This window comes from Lissotriton helveticus, chromosome 5_1, assembly GCF_964261635.1.
Source record: "Lissotriton helveticus chromosome 5_1, aLisHel1.1, whole genome shotgun sequence".
Taxonomy (NCBI): domain Eukaryota; kingdom Metazoa; phylum Chordata; class Amphibia; order Caudata; family Salamandridae; genus Lissotriton; species Lissotriton helveticus.
This window is the reverse complement of record NC_136065.1, coordinates 1,223,576,228-1,223,600,446: the sequence shown is the minus strand read 5'-3', so window position 1 is coordinate 1,223,600,446 and position 24,219 is coordinate 1,223,576,228. Positions and strand designations below refer to the sequence as shown.

Here is a 24,219-nt window from a genome sequence, read left to right as displayed (position 1 = left end):
TATTTGTAGCTGGTGCTTGTGAGGGAGATTTTACGTTATGGGGGGTTTTATTGAGCGCACTATACCAAAAAGGCATCCTGGCGCTAGTATCCTTACATTGTTGAGTCACCAGATCAACATTGAAGATATGAGATATAGTGGTAAGCCGCTGACATATGATTAAACGGTGGATTAAGATTGTTAAAATATACAATTAGATTCGATTTAAAGAGGCAAGTTTTTAGATCTTTCCTGAATTTCAATAGATTATCTTGGATTCTCAGGTGGTCTGGAAACATGTTTCACTATTTGGAGGCTGGGTGGGAGAACCTTCTCCCTCCTCAATGCATTTTTTTTAATTCTGGGTACTTGCACCTTCTTAGCAGTGCTAGAGCGTACGGTCCGCAGGGTGTGTACCACTTAAAGATGTCCTAAAGAAAGGATGAACCCTCTTTGTGTAGCCCTTTGTGGACCCAGCAGAGTGCTTTAAATCAAATATGTGCTCCGAAAGGGAGCCATTGTAACTCTTTATAAACGTAGTAACCGAGCAGAATTTTGAAAGATTAACCCCTTCAGCGCGGCGCAAAGTTTCGTGCTGTGCTGAAGGTTCTATTGAGCAGGCGGGGCCATGAAGGAGCGGTTCCGTCATAAGCACAGCCCAACTGGCGCTCATGACGGAACCGCTCCGTCATGAGCACCGAAGGGGTTAAGAAGAACTTTGGCTGCTGCATTTTGGAGCGTCTGAAGTTTGAGTACTCTTGTTTGAGATTGTACAAATAATGCATTGCACTAATCTATTTTAGAGATGACAAGCGCTAAGATTACTGCTTTCTTAAGCTCAAAGGGGAGTTAAAGTTTCCACTTTAAGGATCACCTGCCCAGGGCATTTTGATGAATTATTTTGCTGCACTTGTAAATATTTCTGTTGACCTTGTATGATCAAGAGCTTGGCTGATATGGTATGCTCTGTCTCTCACAAGACAATGTTGAATACATGATCATCAAGTGAGTAGCCCTACCCTGACCTTGTACCTGTTGATGAGGTTGTGCTGAAGAAGCATGTGCGGAAAAGCTGCCTAAACGCACAGTGGTATGACCCTTACCAAGTGGTCCTTGTGAGGAATACTGCTGTGAAGTAAGCAGGTTTGTCTCGGCGGATCCATGTATCTCACACGAAGAGAAGTGGTGGCACCAACCGCTAATTCACAAACGTGAGTTCGATATGGGGATCCTGGAGTGTGGGGGGAAATGTAGGGGTGGTGGGACAAGAAAATAAAATAACAGAAGTAAACTGTGCACAACGGCAAGATGAGCAAAGTGAGTCAGGAGAAGTGCAGGCAAAAGTGTGAATTTCAAAAACCTTCAGAGCAGGTCAAGCTGTTTCAGCCAAAAACTGTGTAGATCAAATGGCAAGTGAAGATGAAAACGTAGCAGTTGTCCTATGTTGGTCCAAAGATGAAAACTGGTTACAAGAAGGTTTGCCTGAGAGGTTCAAAAGAAAGTTGCAGACTCAAAGCAGTTGGAGGAGAGATTAAACTGGAAACAGTGCAGTCAGAATCAGATTTGAGTAATAAAGAGCCAGAGCAACAAATGGCAAGAGTGTTGGATAAGTAGTATACAGTATCTGAAAGGCTCGATCATTTCAAAATCAATCCTGAGCAAAGCAACATCAATCCTGAGCAAAGCAACATAACCTAATAGTCTATCGTTTCATTTTTGAAGAACCAACATGAACCTATGGGGGAAGAAAGATGGAGAAAATCAATGCTGATAACATTTATTGAGAACTCTATATTGCATTTTTTGTGTTTCGAATTTTTCAAAAGTGCTTATTAGAGTCTGATTCTGTATTTGAAAGAAGATTCATTTTTGCACCTAGCTTAGGTATCCAGTCGAAGATAGTAGGTGAACATTTCATGAATGGAGCCTATCACTGATAACATATTGAGATTTGGAAGGATTTTTGAGTTCTAAGTTTGCACCAGGAGTAATTGTCAAAATTAAGAAGAACATTTATTTAGCATTAAAGATATTTTCTGTAGTATTTTTGATAATCTTGGTAGGTATTCTGGTCAGCCGTCACTCTTCAGTTGGATATGCCTAATATAAAATTGAATCGCATATTGGTACTAATAGTTCAAGTGTTAAGAGGTTTGATTTATAATGTGCTGTAAATGAATTTAATGAGAATACTTATGCCAGCTTGTTGAATGAGTATTCAACTATTATGTATGTGGCGAATTGTTATGTTTGCATGTACATGCCTTTTTCTGTTGCTGGGGCTGTGACCTACAATCAACTGCCGTTTTCATATGCATTTTCCTGCACCATTTTGACGTTAACTCTGCTTGAACAAGTTGTCCTTGAAATTAGTGATGAATATGTTTATCTTCAGTTAGAGAAACTACCTATTTTTGGAGCCTCCGGTTGTTTGCAGAACATTTAGGGGTAATTAAACCAGTTAGTATTCCTAATATGCGTTGAAAAGAGTGATATTAATTTTAAACGAGAATTTAATGAGAAGAGTGAAACTTAGTAGAAATTTGGATGAAGCGGGCGAGATTGAATTGCATGAAGAGGCTGAAGAGAGATTTAGACGTTCAAAGATACATTCTAGGCTTAGAATTGAACAAGAGAGAAAAGGAGTTGTGTGTAAGAAATCTGATTGTTTAGAGTCATATGATATTGTTGAGAGTGAATGTAATTATAATATTGTGGTTGATTATGAAATTTTAAAGAGTGAAGAATCTATATAGAGAGGGGAAATGTCTTAACTTAACCTATCACGAAATTGGGTGGATTGCTGCGATCTAATTTTAGTGTGTCCTACAGTGTACCATGTGATTGAGAAGAGTGAAAGTGGACTCAAAACAGTGAAACGTGGATCTGGACAAGTACTTTATTGATATTTTTGATGTGTTAATCCCACCTTTTGGTGTTGCTTTGACTAATGTGAAGATTTGCTGTTGTCGACTTTGGTTGATCGTCTTGAAACGAATACTGCTGGGGCACTAACCAAGATTAATGAGGAATGATTGCTTTGTACGCTATGGTCTTGCAAACTGATTGATTGGATTGATGTGGATATTCTTCTTCTTAAAAGAAGGCTGTGATTGCATTGTTTTGAAATTGAGGTAGTGTTGTGTTCATACTCCTAGTAGGCTTAATAATCGATACATATATAATATAACACATTTTTTGTGTGATGCAGAGGTTGTTGAAGAGATTGGTGCAAGGGAAGCCGTTAGTCCATGGATTACTGTGAAAGGGGATGGAATGTCAAAGGTTGTTGAATGGTTTGGAGATTTAAGTAGTGTCATGTGAAGTAAATCCTAATCGTATTGTGTGTAATAGGCTTGATATTTATTCTTAAGTTCTTTGGAGTAATAATTGGTAGAAGAGGGTAAAATTATGGGTATATAAAAGTAGAAAAGATGTTGACTAAGAAGAGAAACATGGGCTGAATACGAGATGGAAGATATCAAGGCTGAAGTATGTGATGGCTTGCATGCACTGCAGAATTCAAGATGGAACCAGCATTTGCAATGCAATAGGTCTCGCATTAGGAAAGTGTGAGCTATTGGTATTGTAAATTACAATTTCTATTTAATATGTGTAGGCTTTGAAAATATATAAATTAATAGCATTGTTATTCACAAAGCCAATAGCTTACACTTTCCTAATGCGAGTCCTATTGGCTATGGCAATGCTTGTTGGTAGCAAGCAAGGCATTGCTGTTGTGGTGCTGAGTGATGATGTGGTTGGGCTGAGTGATGTGGTGGTGTCCCCGAGTGATGTGGTGGTGTCCCCGAGTGATGTGGTGGTGTCCCCGAGTGATGTGGTGGTGTCCCCGAGTGATGTGGTGGTGTCCCCGAGTGATGTGGTGGTGCCCCTGAGTGGTGCCCCCGATTGATGTGGTGGTGCCCCCGATTGATGTGGTGGTGTCCCCGAGTGATGTGGTGGTGCCCCCGAGTGATGTGGTGGTGCCCCCGAGTGATGTGGTGGTGCCCCCGAGTGATGTGGTGGTGCCCCTGAGTGATGTTGGGGTGCCCCTGAGTGGTGCCCCTGAGTGATGTGGTGGTGTTCCTGAGTGATGTAGTGTGTGAGGGTGAGTGAGGGTGTGAGGTTGAGTGAGGGTGTGTGAGGGAGGGAGAGGGTGTGTGAGGGTGAGGGTGTGAGGGTGAGGAGGTGTGAGGTTGAGGTTCCGAAGTAAATGGTGGCAGGGCTGACATCATAAGACAGAGAGAAGAGACTGCGTGGTGACTGCGTTGGTCAGTTTCAAAATCAGGAGGGGCAGAGTCAGCACAGTCTACGAGGGATCAACAGTCCTGTTGTGGTGCTGAGTGATGATGTGGTTGGGCTGAGTGATGTGGTGGTGTCCCCGAGTGATGTGGTGGTGTCCCCGAGTGATGTGGTGGTGTCCCCGAGTGATGTGGTGGTGTCCCTGAGTGATGTGGTGGTGTCCCTGAGTGATGTGGTGGTGCCCCTGAGTGGTGCCCCCGAGTGATGTGGTGGTGTCCCCGATTGATGTGGTGGTGTCCCCGAGTGATGTGGTGGTGTCCCCGAGTGATGTGGTGGTGTCCCTGAGTGATGTGGTGGTGTCCCTGAGTGATGTGGTGGTGCCCCTGAGTGGTGCCCCCGAGTGATGTGGTGGTGTCCCCGATTGATGTGGTGGTGTCCCCGATTGATGTGGTGGTGTCCCCGAGTCATGTGGTGGTGTCCCCGAGTGATGTGGTGGTGTCCCCGAGTGATGTGGTGGTGCCCCCGAGTGATGTGGTGGTGCCCCCGAGTGATGTGGTGGTGCCCCTGAGTGATGTGGTGGTGTCCCTGAGTGATGTGGTGGTGTTCCTGAGTGATGTGGTGGTGTTCCTGAGTGATGTAGTGTGAGAGGGTGAGTGAGGGTGTGAGGGTGAGGGAGGGTGTGGGTGACTGGGTGAGGGTGTGTGAGGGTGAGGTTGAGTGAGGTTGAGTGAGGTTGAGTGAGGTTGAGTGAGGTTGAGTGAGGTTGAGTGAGGTTGAGTGAGGGTGTGTGAGGGTGTGTGAGGGTGTGAGGGTGAGGAGGTGTGAGGTGAGGGTCCGAAGTAAATGGTGGCAGGGCAGACATCATAAGACTGAGAGAAGAGACTGCGTGGTGACTGCGTTGGTCAGTTTCAGAATCAGGAGGGGCAGAGTCAGCACAGTCTGCGAGGGATCAACGTGTCTAGAGGCAAAGCATAGCGAATGTAGCATTGCAGCTAGCAAGCTGAGTGTCCCTAGAGAGATGGCAACACAGCAACAGAATTTGAGGAGCAAGGCCACTGTAAACAAGCACGGTATGCTTTCACTTTCGTCCAGAAATAAGCTCTCGGCATTGCTGTGGCGGGGGGAGGGGGTGGGGGCGGCAGGCTTTGAAGTCTGATGCCGAGGCACAGACAAATGGTGGTGTGCGATGTGCACGCTGCACGTGGGGCGGCGGGGGAGCGGCAACCTTTGAAGTCTGATGCCAAGGCACAGACAAATGGTGGTGCGGGGGAGCGGCAGCCTTTGAAGTCTGATGCCGAGGCACAGACAAATGGTGGTGTGTTATGTGGCTGGCGATAGTGTGCACGCGCATAGATCACATGAACTGTATCCGATCCGCAACCGTTTTGGTAGACTTTTCTTTTCCGCTTACTATAATCTCGCCGGAGCAATGCGCAAGCGCATTGGCTCAGACGAGACCTAAAAAGCAGCGTGTGAATTATGAAATGGTTTGGTAGTGTGATTTTGAGATTATTTATAATTAGAGGGAGGAACTGCAGATTCCATAGTATATACTTTTGTGCTATAATTAATATTAGGGAGAGGTAGATGTAATTTTTTTATTATGATTAATATAACATCGCTTATAGGATGACATGAGCTTGGTCAAGTTGTGATTTCAAACTTGCACTTTTAAAATGCTTGTGAGGAGCAGTGCCTAACACTAAACTTGTTTTCTCCCTCCCGGTCTACGAATCAGGGAGCCTCAGCTGTGACTTTCATTGTTGTATTAAATGTACAAAATTTAGCTGGCTCTGTGATTTTGCTTGCACTGTAGCACTTTTTAAATTTATTATACAACATTATGTATTTTCTGTTTTGCTACAGGTTTAGTAATGTAACTTTATTAATCTCTAACTACAGTGACTGTACGGTATTTTTATCTGAAGGGATATAAAAACTAACCATTTGGGAATTGAGACAGGTCTTTCTCTGGCCCTCTCCATGCTAGTCTGTTTATCAAGCAATACTTAGATTAATTTTCTTGTCCCATCCTGTGTGTACTGAGCAATCCTTATAACCAATGTTCCTTTTCTCTCATTTGCCTTATTCTAGAATCTATTTGTTTCTAGTTGCTGACTAGGTTAGGGCTAAAATTCTGCTACGAGTGAGATTTGCATATGTTTGCATTTTACATATTTTTAATTTAATGGACAAACCATATATATTTTTAGGGGTCGGGCCTACGTCGCACTGCGTAGCAGTGTGGGCGGAGCCCAAGAGTCCTGTAGTTAGCGTCTCCGAAAAGCTACCTAACAAATTCCTGGCTGCTCGTGATTTTTCGTCCTTTTTTTTGCCAGCTGCATTTCGATTGACCTTCTCGTGCGTGTGTTTTCGGAAGAGAGCACGCAATAGGCCATAGGCGGTAGAGTAGCTCCGCCTATTGCATATTCCGTGCGGACATGCGCAGCAGAAGGGCATATTTCTTCAATTATCGCGGCTGTCAGGGCCCGCGGTAATTGAAGACAGATGCTGGGCGCGCGTGCACCAGTCTCGAGTTTTTAGGGCTCGGGGCTACGGGCGCGCACCACTGCTAGTTTTGTTTTTATTCTGAAGCAAAATACGTTGTAATATATGAGGACTTCGTATTTTATTTTTCACTTAACTTAGAACTACCAAAATATCGTGACACATTTCGCAAATTAAAAATTATTATAAAACATTATGCAATGGAATCTCAAAGGGTAGTTTTCAAGCGCATTTTTCTCTATGCATTATTACATACAAAGAAAATATAAAGAACGCGCTCCGATCAAAAGCGCCGAGGATTCATTAGCAGGGCGCTCGCGCGCCCAGGAATACAGGCCCAAGTTTGTTGCCGACGGAGAGAAGCTGTCACGATCAGCCACTGCGAAGGCGGAGTGTAATTTATGACCAGTGAAGTAGACTTCTCCATCTCTGGTTATTATTGCAGCCCAACACCTTTAATAAAGTCAAGGCGGCAGACCATGAACGAATTCAGTTTAGTGGGCCGCCGCCTGCCCGGGGCCCGGTCTTTGGGGACGTGGAGTTGTCTGAGGACATTGGCAAACTACCTTTGATATTTTAAGCCTGCTAAAACTGTAGGGCCGCCGACGCCGAAAGAGCATGGAGAGAATTTGGCGTTGGACTTAAAATATATTGACCTATGAAAGCAAAAGTGCTGGTTCGCTGCTCGGGAATACGCTGGATATGTGGTTTCATAAATTAGCGCTGGTAAAACATAACGACTCTGGGTGTGGAGGGGCTGCGGGGCCTGGGTGAGGCAATCAGGGATGAAATAATTGCAGGTTTCACCGTTCACACTTCATCAAACAGCGAGTGGCAAAACATCGAAAAATAAAGTATGTAATTTCACAGCCAATTTACAAAAGACGAGCCCGCCAAAATGAGAACATGGGGTAGGATACAAACACAATGTGCTTATAATAAATTCGGAGAGATTTGATCAGTTGGGTAGCAACAGAAAAATACGTACTAGCAAAATAATTAGATTTTTGGTTTGTGACGTTCACATTTCCAGGTAGTAGATACAACAGCTGCAAAATTCGGTTTCTATTTAGTTTCCACAATTATTGGCTTTCATTGGTAATCCTGTTACATACATTTTGGAGAATATCCTTATGTTTGAACATTTACTCTCATTACTATAGGGCCTGCATTTTCATTGCGTATCTGATTCTAACCTAGGTCCACAGAATAGTTGTTAATAAAGTATCATAAATTATTTATTGGCAACGACGATGCAATCGGTCATGTTTGGGGCTATGGCAGAGGGCACAGGCAGACAGAAAGGGACTAGAGTCAAGACAGCCGAGGTTCCTGTAAAGAAGCAAAACAATGAAACCCTCTCTATCATAGTCCTTACTTCATGAGGGTGAATGAATGTTAAAGAAATAGCCAAAAACACGTGTTTTTTTTTAAACTTCATAGAAAAGTGCAGAATGAGTGGAGAGTGCAGAGTGAGAGTGAGTGCAGAGTGTGAGTGAGTGCAGAATAAGTGCAGAGTGAGAGTGAGTGCAGAATAACTGCAGAGTGAGTGCAGACTGAGTGCAGAATGACTGCAGAGTGAGAGTGAGTGCGCAGGATAAGACCACACACATAAGACCACACACATAAGACCACACACATAAGACCACACACATAAGACCACACACATAAGACCACACACATAAGACCACACACATAAGACCACACACATAAGACCACACACACCACTCTCACCACCACACACACCACCACACACTCACCACCACACACGCAACCACACACACCACCAGCCGTCACTGCACACTTTCACCGGGCACAAACACCACCAGCCGTCAGTGCACGCTTTCACCGGGCACAAACACCATCAGCTGTCAGTGCAGCCTTCCACCAGGCACACAACACCAGACATCAGTGCACGCTTTCACCATGAACACACACCTCCAGCCGTCTGTGCACGCTTTTACCAGGCACACACACCACCAGCCATCAGTGCACGCTTCCACCAAGCACACACACCTCCAGCCGGCAGTGCAAGCTTCCACCAAGCACACACACCACCAGCCATCAGTGCACAATTTCTACAGGCACACACACCACCAGCCATCAGTGCACACATCAATTGTTAACGCATCCACAATTAACTATTGTAGCAATCGCAGTATGGTGCCCTTTACTTTTAAACATATTCATCTAAAGTGCAGCATGCCACCATTGCTACAATTCCAATTCAACCCACATAATTCCACTACACACCACATGCATACACTCCATAACACATGGCTAAAAGACATTGCCATTTACAATGCTATTAGCTCTAACTCAAATAAATCCGAGACCTATTGCATTTCTAATGCTTGTTTCCTTCTTTAATGATTCGTTAATTTAAAACAAACTTTCATAGTTTGTACTTTGAACCTTGTCTCAAATGGATTTTCCTCTGTTTATTTTCTAAGCAAATTCTATAGTTATGTTTAGGGCTCTCATCTCTGAGAGACTTCCACATAGCCCCGATACATCAATGGGCCGTAAAAAGTGCTGATAGCAACCACAGCTTTTGGCAGTACTGACGCAGGTTTCTGAGAAAAACTTTGGGCTCCTGCGTTTCTTGCATTGCTAATTAAGCACTTAGGTTATTAGTACCCATGTTCTAAAGGGTATTGTTAAACGGCTGTATGCTACTAAAAATGCTGCATTTTGATTATTTAGTGTGTCCATTTTTACCCAGGAAATTTGTAGTTCGTACCTTTTATAGCTGCCAAGTACGCTCATGAGTGGAGATGTGACTTTTGAATGCCACATGTGACACTTTATCATAAGTAAAAGAAACAGTTAAAACGTATAATCAGAGTTCACATAATGTGTGCAAAGTGATAGTTTGAAAACTGCCTTAAAACGGCTGCTATGCACATGATTGAAATTTTCGTGCTAGGTCACTCACTATCCTATGGCATTTGTTTAGCCAATTGATCTAGAATAATGTGTGATGCCATAATAAATTTAACCCCATTGATTTCTTGTAAATGTAAACATTCTGTGCAGCCGTGATGCTGCAAGTAGCTTGACACTCTGAACATCATCAGTGAAGGACCTGTGAGTGGGCGACTGGGTGGAAGGAGCTGTCGTGCAGATGATGTTAGAGACTTCTACTGAGTTAACAATAATCAACACCATAAAAGCTTTCCATAGTTCTTTACTTTATAGGTATATCATTTGGGGTACCTGTGTAATCCATTTCATATAAGAGCGACACATTGCCTCATTGAACAAATCTCAAATCACTTCAAATGCTTTTATAGGACCTTTGTTATCAGATAACAAAAATAACTAAATCACACGTTTCCAAAAACAAACCTAATTTGTCCATTTTGATACGTAAAGCATGATTATGGTACAGTGGGTGGTTCAGATGGGTTTTTATTTAATGTAATTTTCAATAATGCTTTGTTAGCTTTCCCACCTAACACAACAGCCACCAGGCAGTCAGTCTTTTACCTCAATTAGCTCATTATTTTCTGCTTACCAGTGCAGCATGGCTTTTCCCTCACCTGCTGTCTGCAGCAGCATGTACCCCAGAGACGAATCGGCTCTAGACACTTTCGTCTCTGAGCCCTGGTGCTGCAGTCAGAGGCACTGGACACCGTTTTGTGCTCGGAGCACTGCCACTCTGCTGATGGGGGGGAGAGGCAGGGGGAGCTTTCTTTGCCCAGGTGTGCAGTCTGAGCAGCAACATGGAAAGAGTTTTCGGAAAAGTCAGCAAAACAGCTGCGCAGCTTGCTTGTAAGCAGTGCATCACTGATGGCTGTCGCGGAGGGTCAATAAAGGTTACCACGAATGAGAAGTATAAATGGAGGGAGGGAGTGAGTGGAGGCTGAAACCGGCCTCCCTTCACCCGTATTCTGTATTCTTCAATTTAGCATTTTATAAGGTCTAAAGAAGACGTTTTCAACAGACCAAGAATATATATATATTGGTTTAAATCTGTTTAATAATTTCGTGATTTTTTCGCAAACAAACATATTTTGATGCTTGTACACACATGCAGGGAGATGCAACTACTGACTAGGAATTATGAAAAAGTTAAAAGACAAAATAAATGTCAAAACACCAACTCCTTCAGTGAGTCACACTAACCATATCTGCCAGAATGTTACTATTTGAAAATGTAATTCAACCTGCTCCCAGGATCGACTTTAATTTCAACAACTCCAACAAAATGGTGGTCAAAAGTGTCTCACTTTTATCTTGAATAAACAATGTTAGCTTTCTAGTTGTTTATTGGAACTCTATGGTGAAGCTACTGTACATCAATGGAGAGGCAACTAACAGATTGCTACTGGTTTTGGATTACGTTTCACTCATAATACAGACGTATTATCTGACATGGATGTGGAAGACATTTAAGAATTTATAGGAATTGTCATCATTTTAGTTTTCTAGATCACCTATCATAATTTGTATGACAGAAAGAAGCCCCTCATTTTTTGTACTTCAGCCTACTCAGTAGGACAGGCTTTAAACTCAACAGCTTGTTTGCCCTGGAAATGGCGTTCAGTCATGTCTCGCATATGCCATGGAAATTAAATGTTAGTATTCATTACAGCTGTATGGCGAAGCAGCAGCAAAAGAATGTGGAATGAACCAATGCTGTTGTAAGTACATTTTACTCAGTATGGCAAACCTTTTTCTCTTGCTGGCTGAGGAGGATATTTGTTGATTTACAGAAAATGTATTCTCTTCGTAGCTTCTAGCGCCCCTTCTGTAACCTCTATTAGAAAATTACGAGAGAAAACCTTTTCCTGTCAAACATGATGTATCAGATACCACCAGAGGATCAGCTTTTTTGCAGGCGACAGTCAACTCAGAACTCACCAGTATTCCTAACAGTAGTATGTTATTGCCAACAAATGATTAATATTGTGAGTAAATGTGATATCCCCACTTATGTATGCTTCTTTTTTGTGAACCTCCGAATCAGTCTGAAAGGCCTGCTGCCTTGCTTTTTTCTTTTTAAACACCTAATAGTTACCATGATAGTGGCCTTCGTCAGGTGCGCCAAGTACCACCAAAGAAGGTGAGCTTGCCTGCAAAATTAGTTGGGGTGCTTGTTGTGATGGCTTTGTAAAAGATGCAGCTGGTTTAGAAGATGGTGCTGGCTGACAAGGCGAGACAGTCGAGTTCCATAAGAATGGAGGTGACGGTTTCCTGACCCGCCATATACAAATGGGAGAGTTTACCCTCCATTAAAGAAAATGAAGTCTTAATAAATAAGGCAGCAAACATATTTAAAAGTTTCATTAAGTATGTGTTTTCTATTTAGGATGAAATGTATTGGTGTAGTACACCTTCTAGTGTTTAAGTAGATCATGATGCTCAATTCACCTCAGCCTTTCAAGTTAGAAAACTTTATTTCAGTGAGTAATGCCAATAGACAAATCCATACAGAATATTAAAGGGGATCTCCAGGCATTTCACCTTGGTGAATTCCCAGTGTTTCTTGACCAAACAACTTCCCAGAATGTCGATAGTGCTGTGGTGGTTGGTGTAGGTCCCGTAGGTTTGCTTTGCCATACTTTTCATGAGGTGACAAAGCAGACAAGCACTGCAAAAACAAGATGATGGATGGAATGCTTGAATTAATCTCAGCCACTGGCAATCGGTTGGGCCGCATACCAGCCCATAGTTTTTCATCCACCATCCTACCTCAGTTTGGACCCAGCTATATGCAAATAGGTCTGCACCCTGCTCCAATGGGAACAGTCCAGCCCGAACTGCCAGGCCGGGTCCTCCCTGAGCTGGAATACAAGCAACCTAGGACTGGTTTCTCTCTGAGTAGGATTCATCAGGCAGTTATAGCTTGGCTCCAGTGGTACAGTGAGCATGGGATCCACATCTGGGCATACCCATCGCTCTTGGAGCGCCATCTGCAACAACAACAAGGTGATCGGTGGAATGCTTGTATTAATCTTAGCCACTGGCAATCGCTCGGGCCGTAACCCAGTCCATCCTTACTGGGGCAAAATCTGTCCTGAGTTGCTTGTGTTCCGGTTCACAGAGGACCTGGCTTGACTGTTTGAGCTGGACTGTTCCAACTGGAGCAGGATCAAGACTAATTTGCATATAGCTGTGTACAAACTGAGGTGGCATGGTGTACAAAATAACAATGTACTGCGATGCAGCCCAAGTAATTACCAGTGGCTGAGATGCAGCCAGAGTAATTACAATTCCACCCATCACTTTTTTGTATACTACATGCAAATAAGCTCAGACTTCTGTGATTTCTTTCTGCTGGGCTGCAGAGGGTTTCGTAGACATTTTAAAGGACATTTTTTGTTTCAACTGCAGTGCGAGAATGTTTGGGAAAAGTGTAAATTTCCCCTGAATTGGACCAGAAGGCATATTTACTATTCTAAGTCTAGTCTTGAAATATTTTGCAGAAAGTTATAGATTCCAGAGATGTTTTAAAAATAAATGTTTTAATGTTGTACTTTTCAATAATAAGTGCTGCCCTGATAGTTCTGCTGAAGGCAAAAAAACATGGAACACTACAACTCGTTGAACACAAAATTGCTTCAGTTCATTGAAGGTTAAGTTTTCATCGCCGACAGCACCTCTATGTACATTTAAGATCCAGTGTTATGTCAGGATTACGGTGCATTGAACTCGAGCAGAAATCCGAATATTTGCATAACTGCCGACGGTTCCTTTGCTCTTATCTGCTTCACCCTCTTTTTCTGAACTACCTTTTAAACCATGAAGTTTGCAACTTCTGGATCAAGGAACACTGTTCTTTCTTCATTTTGCATGTGAAAGAAATCGCAGCTTGTTTAGTAAGAGCGATGTAGTGGCAAGTACTTGCTCTTTGTTACAGGCAGTGCAAAAACTGATGGGTGGAATTTTTAATTATCACAGACGGTCATTTTTTTCCCCATCAAACAGGATCCAGCCTACACAAATCAGCCTTCTCAAATCGGAACATTCCAGCTTGAACTTCAAAGCGAGGTCATCTCTCTGCGGGAACGCAAGCAAACCCCTGACCGATATTGGCCTAGTTAGACCTGACTGGTGGCGTATGGCTTAAGCCATGTGTCGCAGTTAGTCTGGGGCACAAACCTGACCCCACCTGTCTCATGTATGGCAAGTCAGTGGGGGACAAAGGACTAAAATGCGTCTCCAGAGAGTGCCAGTGGCTGAGACTAATCTAAGAATTCCTTGCTTCACTTTGTTATTGTTATATTTGACACCTTAAGTGTGACTGGTATCTCCAGACGTGGTCCTTGAGTCCTGTGGTACAGTGAGATAATATATGCCTCACTGATGATGTCTAGGTAGACTGAGACTGGTCTGAGGTTGCTTGTGTTCCTACCTCAATGGCACCTATCCTGGGAGTTCAGGCTAGACGGTTCTTATTGAAGCGGGCCAAGAGCGAAAATGGATTTGCCCACATTTAGTCACTGTCTCGAGTGGCACTGTGGGTATAAATGGTGGACAGTTGCTGAGATTATTTCAAGCAGTCCCTCCGTCACTTTGTGATAGAAAACATGTGGTAGACCATGGTCTAGATAGGCTTGGGCATAATATGAATACAGTCTTAGACTGGCATGTTTAGACTTTAAAGCGCCAATTTACAGCAACATGCTTCTTGAAGGAAAACATATCGCCTGTAAATGGTCTAGAGTTATTATTATAGCAACAGATTGACTGTAATTTTGCCCTGATTTCTTCTGTGAGATCTTTGAAAGGGATCAACAAAAATTAGCTCACTAATCTAATAGTCTGTTTCAATGGTTTCTGGAATGTTCCTTGAAGGGATGCTCACTCCTCTCTTTTGCCTCCTAGGTATGTGGGCCCATTCATTGACTGTTCAGGATTACCAGGATCTCGTAGACCGTGGCTGGCGACGGTAAGGAGGAATGCGGCTGTTGGAGAAAGAAAGCCTGTCTACTCATGCAGTGTTTGGAAAAATAGCACATATTATTCATAGGTTATGAAATCCTTTAAATATATTTTTTCCATACCAATTTTAATAAAAGTGGACCTATAAATAATTGCATTCAGAAAATTGTAGTGATAAATGTACATTTATTTATTTACCAGTACAATTCAATGGTCAAATTCCAAGTTATTACTACAGCGTAAGTAAGCTAATAACATATTCATTACAGCCTAATATTTTGCATATTACAGTGACTTTAGAGTTGAAAATTACTGTGCTAATAAAAGGCCCAGTCAGTATGATTTTAACCCACTGTAAGGATTTACCTTCCTTGTGCCCCTTATGTTTTTGGCAAGTTCTTTTATTTTTAACCTTAACAAAAGCTAAACAGCTGTGCAAAAAAAATAACCAAAAGACACCCAGAATGGTATAAATCATGTATGCAGGTCTGCAAAGAATTATATTTTTTTTATTGCCATTTGATTTATTTCATTGGAATTACATCCTGACCCAGGCAAAACCTTGCCTTTTGTGACTTATGGCCACTTCCCACACTCCACACTCCACAATGGTAATAAGCACCTTCTTGCAATCTGGCCTGGTTATTTAATAGTGGTTTCTAATTATGCATGCCAAGCATGACCCTTTAGCAGGAATGTGGGGTGTGGCACATTTGCAAAGATGGATTGGAGCATCAGTAAAGCTGAATGAAATTGATAGGTAGTTGGCTTCTGATAAGACTGTAGCAAATGCTTTGTAAGCCGTAGCATCTGATCCGCAAAGTGGCAACGTCTGGTACCTGTCTTCAGACTTGTCTAACTGTAAACCAAATCAGTTGTAATGCTGGATGGTCCTCTCTGTGGCTATGATTACAGACAGTTTAAAGGGACGGAAAAGCTATGTGACCCTAGTCTTGCAGAAAATTCTAGGATGGAGTGGATCAGCACAAACTCAGGTAAGATCTCAACAGATCTGCCGTTGAAGCTCTCTGTTGTCATGATTTGCGTTTTGGAATGTACACAGTTCTAGTGGGCTGTGTATTGTCACTTTGAGTGAATTTGGCGTGTAATTCTATAGTTTGGCTGTGTGTACTACAGAGACCTTTGCTGAGTCTTATTCTGGGCAAGGGTAACCCAGAATTTTGTTTCTTCCGACGTGCCACATCTTTAGGTCTCGCCGGAGACTGTGCATATGCTGTTGCTTGCAAAATCCTTTTTGTTTAAATCTTTTTTTATTTTATTAGCATTTTGCACATTTTTAAAGTAGACAATCCGAGTAAAGCCCGTACATCATGAATAAATGCTTGCCAGTCGCACAGAAACGAGTTCTCTACTGGAGAGGGTGTAGCAGACGAATTGTATAACAATGACTACAGGAAGTCCAATGACTGTGCCTATCTAGAGGCGCTTCAGGGTGTTGCTTGCAAAATCCTTTGAAGAATTTTTCACTACAGGAGTCCCCCTGAGACCATTGAGTCATTAATCCCTTGATGTTATGGTGGATATTATTAAACGGACAAGTAGTCTATAGGTAAGACTTACTCTTACCTTATTGCACGTACCAATTGGTAGCATAGATAGTAGGCATCCAGTTTGCCTGACGAAGGTCCAAAACCGGGCCGATACATGTTGGCACACAAACAACCAGAGGATGATTGAGACCTAGATTCTCATCAAGTATTTTTTTTAACCCTGCCTTGTGTCCCCTCTGAATAAAGTAAATTCCTTTGGGTTTATACTGAGACTGCTTCAACTATATCCTGGATCCTAACACATATCCAATACTATTTAATATGAACTCCGTCACTGTATCGTCGTATGAAGGTAGGATAAATATCTCACCAGTATCAACAGAATTGCTCCCATGAGATTCATGTACCTTGAAAATAATCATAGGGTGGATGCTACTATCATATCTGTTTATGTTGCCAATTTAGTTGAGTAGTAGCAGAGGTGCAATTTTGACTCTGTTACATAACCGTATATTAAAGAAAACCTTAGATTGTGGCTTCTAGGCATTTTGACAAATAAAGTTGTGTATTTGAGGTTTTTACAAGAAATTTAGATTCCACTTTTCTGGTACATGGTGTATGTCTATGGACCAGTCCTAGGCTTGTGACCTCAGTCTATTTAAACATGGAAATCTCCTTCTGATTCCAGAAATGTACAGTGTGTACTTGTTCTGCAGGATGTAATGTCCATTTTTCTTATATTATGTATATACATTCCGTATGGAGCACACATCAAAAAATGACATGTCTTTTGGAGCCGGAGTAATTGTTATCAAAAAAACAAATGGTAGAGTTCTGCTTTTATTTGCTTCTGAAGGAAAAATGTACTGAGCAAGTCCTGCTGCTTTTTAAAGATCTGACTTGCAAGTTTGAGACCTCTCGAAGGCACTCCATTTTCACCTCCCCAATGTCATAGACTGGGGTAGGCGTGTAAATGTGTAATGCTCGAAGAACTTCCTAACCCCCTGGTTGTGCCCACGTGTACATAAGGCGTCTCAGTCCTGTGACTAGCCTGTTTAGAAGGCATACACTATTTTGGGCATAAAAATGAACTGAGCTATACTTAGTATTGAACATGATACTCTTGAGATTGCTTAGCTGTTTAAGTTTCTAATTTATTCACACCAATGGAACATAGTCACTTTATTCACAAAAGAGAAACACTTGGCACAAATACTATGCAAATGTTATTGACTTGTGTTTGTGATTGATACCATGGCACTCTTTATTACCATTGCAGGAGTGGAAAGTATGTGTACAAACCGCTGATGAACCGAACATGTTGTCCGCAGTACACTATAAGGTAAGGGGTGCTTTGTGTGCATGGGTGTGTTGTCCTTGTATCTCGGCTGCATATGAAGCTTGCACTGTTGCCGATTTTGTACCATTTAACTTCAGCGCCTTGTGCTTTAAGTGTTGTGTTGATAATGGAGTTTGCATTCCTTGTGTTCTGTGTGTGTGCTTATGCTCAAGCAGAATGGGTTATACATGTATATATGAGAAAAATCTTGAACTTTGAACTTTTCTTCTTCTCTGATGTAGACCTTAAATTATCATGTTTACTCTAACAATTATAAAGGCGAATAGATGTGCTCCGGTGCTCAAATTTTGTGGCAGAAGTGGTATGAGTAAAACTGTTGTCTGTCAATAAGTAGAAGTGACACCAGCAAAAGTCAGATACAAAAGTGATAAAGGAAAGCCATATATGCTCAGAGGAAGGAAACCCCAGGCAATCAAACATCTGGCCAACCTACCATAGGCAGGGCTAGGCACACAGCTGCTCAGGCCCAGGCTAACCTTGCGGATGATCGTGCGGTTTACAAATACACATAACCTAACTTCCCAGATACTCCTTGTTTGAATACATTGGAAGTAGTGATAAAGCAAATGTGAAGTTATCATGAAGAGGGTGTTGAGGTCCTGAAAAAAAAGCAGAATGAAATATGGGTGACATTCCTTTGCGAAAAATACTCCATGGAAACACTTTTGCATCCATAGTGCTACTTTAGAAGCACCGATGTGTATAGAATCTCATTTATTAAGGTAAGAGTTTTCCTCTCGCAACTAAAGTTTGGTAAGGTTACCGATCAGTTTAAATCTTTCCTGAGTGAGCTGAGTAGGGAATGCAGAGAATCACTGCTAAACTATTGGATTTTGGAGAGCAAATGTATGCAGCCGGACACAAAAAAAAAGTTTATGGTGTGTGTTAGGATGAAAAGTCCCTCTCATGGTGACAAACGTTTAACACTGCCCTAAATGCCCCAGCTGCAATGATGCTTGGATCCCTGGTGGTGATTTATGTGCTAAAACTAATCATGCGTGTGCACCGAGACAAAGTGCTGTCTCAAGGATTGCTGTCTTGTTGGACCAGGCGGGGTGCCCTAAGCGATGCCCTCATAGTAGCGAAAGGCTACCGCCTTTGTCAGCAGTTAAGTAGAAGGCTTTTTATTTATGTCATTGAAGTGAGGCCTACAGGCTCACTCATGTAAAGGTCTACTGCTGTGTGTTTAACCCACTCTTGGTCTACATCAAGTTAGTATATGTTGCTGTGCAGTGCAGGTGTGTTGTATGGATGTGCTGAGTGTCCCTGTGAATGGTACAATACATAAAATGTTCTAGATTCTGTTTTCGGAGACCCAGGGCTGACTGGACGAGCATGAGGAGATAGAGGAACGCCCTCATGCAGATTTGTGGATTGCTGTATACTTGTGAGCTGAGTGGGACACACACACACACACACACAACAGGAAGAAGAGCGAGACAGCTCCGTACACTTCAAAGGTTGCTCTTTAGTTCAGGGAGAGGTCACTGGTAAGGGGTCTGAACACAACGCAGGTAGGAGATGTGGCTGATAAGAGGATCATAAAGAGTAGGGTGGGGCCCTGCGGTAACCTTTTCATGCACATATCACTGTGGCTGATATCCAGGTCTGAATGTATAGTCACTCCCATGGCCTGTGTTTTGGATTTGCTTCTGCTGTGACATACTGCTTTCTGGAGAAGGTCAGGTCAAAGGAGTGGTCACTACAAAAGAAAGCAGACCCTAAACAAAAACTTCAAAGACTCAGACCCCATATCACATTTGGTGTCTAGAATGGTTTATAAGAAGGGGAGCTCTAGGCTCCCAAGTTTGTCAACTGTCAAGCAGCCAGTCGGGCTGTGCGTGGAGAAGCTCTGGAAGATTTCTGAGTTTGAGGAGACTGCTGCCCAACCGATCGGATTGTCGCCCGTGTGTAGGTTTTAGTTTGCAACCTCTGTGCCAGAGGGAACTGGTATGAAGATAGGTGGTCAACATGCTGATTGAGCTATAGCCGGTGCGGAAGGAAGCCTGCGGACCAGTTTACCAGGTGGGGATGCCATGAATATTACTGCCATGCTGACCAGGCCATTGGCCATGCGTGGATTAAGGACAGTGACCCTGTATGCCAGGTGAGGCCACCGTAAATAACAGGGACCATTGCCTAGTTCAAGACGTTGCCACGAGGAGAGGCCTCCTTTGTGACCTGTGAGATCTGAACCCCGACTGAGGCCCGGAACCAAAGCAACCTACCCTTCACCTATCGGACGGTTCAGAGGAACTTAATTGTCACCGAAGGAAGTGCTGTGAACGCCCAGGCACTGTCCCTGCAAAGCGATGAGTGCTACTTGCCACCTGTAGCTGCTGCCGCTCCCTGCTGAGACGCTGGTCCCGTTAACCTTGCCGGAGCAGGTAAGGCTGATTGCAGATCTGGAAGGCCCTTGAGGTAACTTGTTCTGCTACATAGTGCTTCAGGCGCTTGGACACTTTAGACGTTGCTGAGAGTTGGAATGGGACTCCGGAGAGACTGACTACTAGTGGGGGCCTAACCTGAATGTCACCTTTAGTGAATGGGGAATAACCACTACAGCTAGAGAAAGGGAAGTGGGTATCTGGGACCTGCCTATTGAACACTAGAGCCCTGACCTTAAGGTCTGTGTGCATTGTTTATGCATGTCATATTTACTTTATGTTCGTTTATAAATACTACTTTTGTCATAAAGAAAGTATTTGACTCGACAATCACTTATTGATGCTCTTGAACGTATTTTGAGTAGTGAGCCTGTGTTCGCCTCCTACCAACCAGCTCCCTATGGAATTCTTGAACTGCTCGGCCTGCGCTACCACTGAGAGTCAAGTGCTGAAGGGTTACTTGACCCATTTGCTCAGGACCCTTAGATGGTCGGGCCCCGGGAAATCGGGAGGAAAAGGCTGAACCCTCACGGTTGGACCCTACAACTCCTGCTTGCCTTGCAGCTCTCAGAAAGGACCTTCACAAAAGAGGAAGCATAGGGAAAAATGGAAATTGGAGTTCTGAAAACCAAACCTCTTGGTGAACAAATTAATAGAATTGTATGAAATTGAGAGGTGGAACATCTTGAAGAATTATTATCTGAGAATCCAAGGCAGCATATTTGAACTGATGGAAAATCAGGCCCTGCATTTCTGATGTATTTCTTTGGTTGTGTAACTTCGGTCATCTAGTTCACTCCGTCCAAAAGTAATTAAGATGGCATTTTGATCCCTCTTTAATAATTTGGTTGAGCCTTTGCCAGGACAAAGCCTGCATTAGTTGGAGCATCCCTGCCCTGTTTTTAAGTGAGGGGGTGATAATACCTGGTACAAATCTCCACTGGTCAAATATTAGAATTTCTAGTAGTGCAATCAGCAGTTTCTTTCCTGCAGGGTGTGATTATAGAGGAAGCTTAGAGTAAAAGTTTAGGTAAGGTGCTTAAGAATCCCACAAAAATATTACGATATGAGAGATGAATCACATGCAACTACGCATGTGTCAAAAATCCCACCCTGAAATATAAAGGTGGGTATACCAGCTAGGTCACTTATAAGTCCTAGGAGTAAAACAGATGGCGTAAACATGGGATAATGTGGTCATGATTGTACACCATGCATTGTCTTCGCTGAAATCAACATGTGACCGAAATGTCTAAATACATCTGACACTCCACGTATGCCTAGAGATTGTGCACCAAGTAGAATAAATCAACATCCGCTTCATTACTTTTGATGAGTTTGAGCAATGTCAAAAAGCAGAGGATCAGAGAAGTACAACTACTCACATAAATCAGGTAACACTCACAGCAGCACACAGTCCCCCTCACCAAGTACACTGTACATCCAAGACGCCGCGCCCACCAAAAATCGAGAAATGCATAAATTAATTTTAATTGTCAAATCATCGTCTTTTGAAGAAAACAAACATGTTTGCTTAATGCCAGAGCTACATTTAAAACTTCCTTCTGAGAACTAAAGTTCATTCACCTGATGTCTTTCTTCACAATACACATAAATAAGTTGCTAATTCATATCAAGGTGGTGGTCTGGCAAATGAGTGCATATATCATTGACAACCAAATTGTGGTTTTTGCCTAAAATCTCACCGCATGTGTATAAAAACGAATGACTCCACATGAACAACTGTATGTTTTGTTTGTTTACTGAATGCCAGGTGGCACCACAGGAGAGGTTACTTGTTATATACAAATCTCGCAGCAATTAATACATTGAGAAACTTTTGTTAGAAAACTAATTGGCCCACTATTTCAATGCTGTTTATAATTTTTGTAGGCAAATTTAGAATTATTGATTCTAGACATTATTTCAGAAAAGGCTTAAGAATTACTGTGACACAGTGAGGTGCTGACTTTGGTAAGTAGTATGTATATTATTAGATTGAACATGAGTCCGTGGCTCACAGAGCACTACCCTGGCTCCCAGTTCTCAACTGCATCTCCGTTATGGTAGCATGCTTTGCTTTCAAATTCCTTAAACATCAGAACACTTCGAACCTTACCTCCAGATCACAAAATGATCTCCTAGTAGCAATCTACAAAGTAAAGAGAAGTCAGTATTAGTAGTTTCTAGATTGTGTCTTAGTATCTGAGGTGGCTGAGCATTCAGTTGTTTTCCATATAGGCTCACTCGGTATGAAATGCCTCAACATTAGGCTCTCAACTGCTGTTGCTGCCTTCAAGGCAAAAGTTGCAGATGAACTCGTTTCATTAAGCAGGACTTATTAAACCATTGCCAAGAGACTTTACATGCTCTTCGTTGTTGGAGATGTAGTTTTGAGTGTTGTGTCCAGTTCTGGAAGTTACATCTCTAACAAGATGTAGCTGGATTGGAGACAGCTCACAGTGGAATTTGCAGGAAGGGGCTAGTTCCCTATCATAAGTCTTATGCATTAGTATTTATTTAACCACTGCACTTGTTAAACAGACTTTGTAAATTTGCCGCATTTTACAGTGCCTAGCACCATAGTGGCGTGGTAATAAAATAAACTACTTTATAGAAGTGATAAATGTGGTGATACAAGTTCCATTACATCAGTGAGAGTGAACTTCACTCATCAGAGAAAAGTGATTAATGTAATCGGCGGACGTGGTGTCTACCATGTGGAAGTGGGAAAGATGTGACTTCATGTTGACGGAAGTTGTGTTTGAGGGTTATTTTAACGATGTTTAAAGAAGTGGCAGATAACTTCTTTCAGAATGAGTAGGAAATGTTCCAGGTGCCAGTAAATTACCTACAGTTTATGGGTGGTGGCAGAGGGCTTAGGGTGGTTCTAAGCTTTGTCAGCTCTCTGGATGTAGAAGGAGATGGCCTGTGCAAATTAGAGGGGCAGACACGGCTCATGGAGTTCTGTTCAAATTCTAGAAGGAGGCACTTGTATAGGACCTAATAGTACAATGAACAAGCCTGGCTGATGTCTGTAGGTGAAGGCGCAGTATGTATACTTGTGAATATTAAAGGAGGTGAAAAAACTGAGGATTTTCAGGAGGTTGAAAAGGTATTAAGTTGACACGGGAGTGGAGGACTTTCAGTTATCCAGCTTGCTAAGCATCATTTCATATATTTGCCTGAACACACCCTAGCTGGTCTGGGTGTGGTGGCTCAATGGACTAATGTTGCCACTTCAGGAATCTCTTTTGGCCATAAGGTCACACGTGTAAATTTCAAAGGGTGCACTATGCCCATCACCCCTCTGAAGTTGATTACATGGGCACACATTAGTTGGGTAACAATAAACCTTTGTTATTCACTGCCAAGATACCTTTGCACTTTACAAGTAGCCAGCAAACATGACACAGTGCAAACCTGGCTCAGTGACCTAAACCTTGATCACTTCGAACCCCAACTCTCACCGATTGCCAGATCACTTGTATTCACATTGGACACAAGCCTTCACCTCAAGGAACCCATTGCCAAAAAAGCAAAGACGGTCTGGTACCAGTTCTTTCGTCAAATAGTTTCTTCCAGAAACAAAGTCAGAACTGCTATCCAAGCCCTTGTATTCTTTCATCTGGATGGCGGTAATGCACTGCCCCATGGCCTCCCAGACTCCGCACCAGCACAAGTGTCGGTTGCTGCACATCTCATCCATGACCTGAAGAATTATGATCACATCACCCCCACCATGATGGAACTCCATTGGGTCCCCTTGCCAACCCGCACCATCTTCAAAACCAGCTGCATCATATTCAGAGGATCACAACCAGCAATCTTGCTTATCTTGCAGGAAAGCTCACCATCCCTGGTGGTTCTGAGCACACTCAGTCATGATACAGCCAAACTGTAGACTGAAAAGTGTAAAACAAGAAAAAAAAGAAACCAGGCCTTTTCCATCAATGCACCCAGGATCTGGAACAACATCTCTGGATCATCCCAAGGCTGCTCCAATTTAGGAAAGAGTTTAAGACTCCCCTCTTTAAAGAACACTACATCACACTGCATTTACTGTCTACAACTCTGCTTCCTCTCATATTACTGGCTGACTTAAAGTTTGCCTTTGACCATGTACAGCTATCCACTGCCTTTTGGCTAGGTTCGCTCTAAAGAACTACCACATACTTACATATATACACACATTGTGTTATATTTTGCATTATGAGATGTTTTAGAGTACTCAGGGTGCTACTGAAGTAAGTGTTGAAGTAGATCCTGAGGAGCACCAAGTCAGCTGCCATGCTGAAGTTGTTTTCAGTACTTCAACAAGGGCAGGGAGTGTGATTAA

The 24,219-nt window shown here is 42.7% G+C and overlaps 1 protein-coding gene across 4 annotated transcripts in view; it reads left to right on the top strand.

The window, feature by feature from the left end:
- The window catches only part of ATE1 (arginyltransferase 1), a 489,063-nt gene that overhangs the window by 38,612 nt on the left and 426,232 nt on the right, over window positions 1-24,219 (top strand). For 3 of the 4 annotated variants that reach the window (XM_078643941.1, XM_078643939.1, XM_078643940.1), the window contains exons 2-3: window positions 14,566-14,629; window positions 17,413-17,475. In XM_078643941.1, coding sequence (XP_078500067.1) covers window positions 14,566-14,629; window positions 17,413-17,475 — 127 coding nt within the window. Of the gene's footprint in view, window positions 1-14,565; window positions 14,711-17,412; window positions 17,476-24,219 lie in introns of all 4 variants that reach the window. The other variant, XM_078643942.1, reaches the window with a different exon arrangement.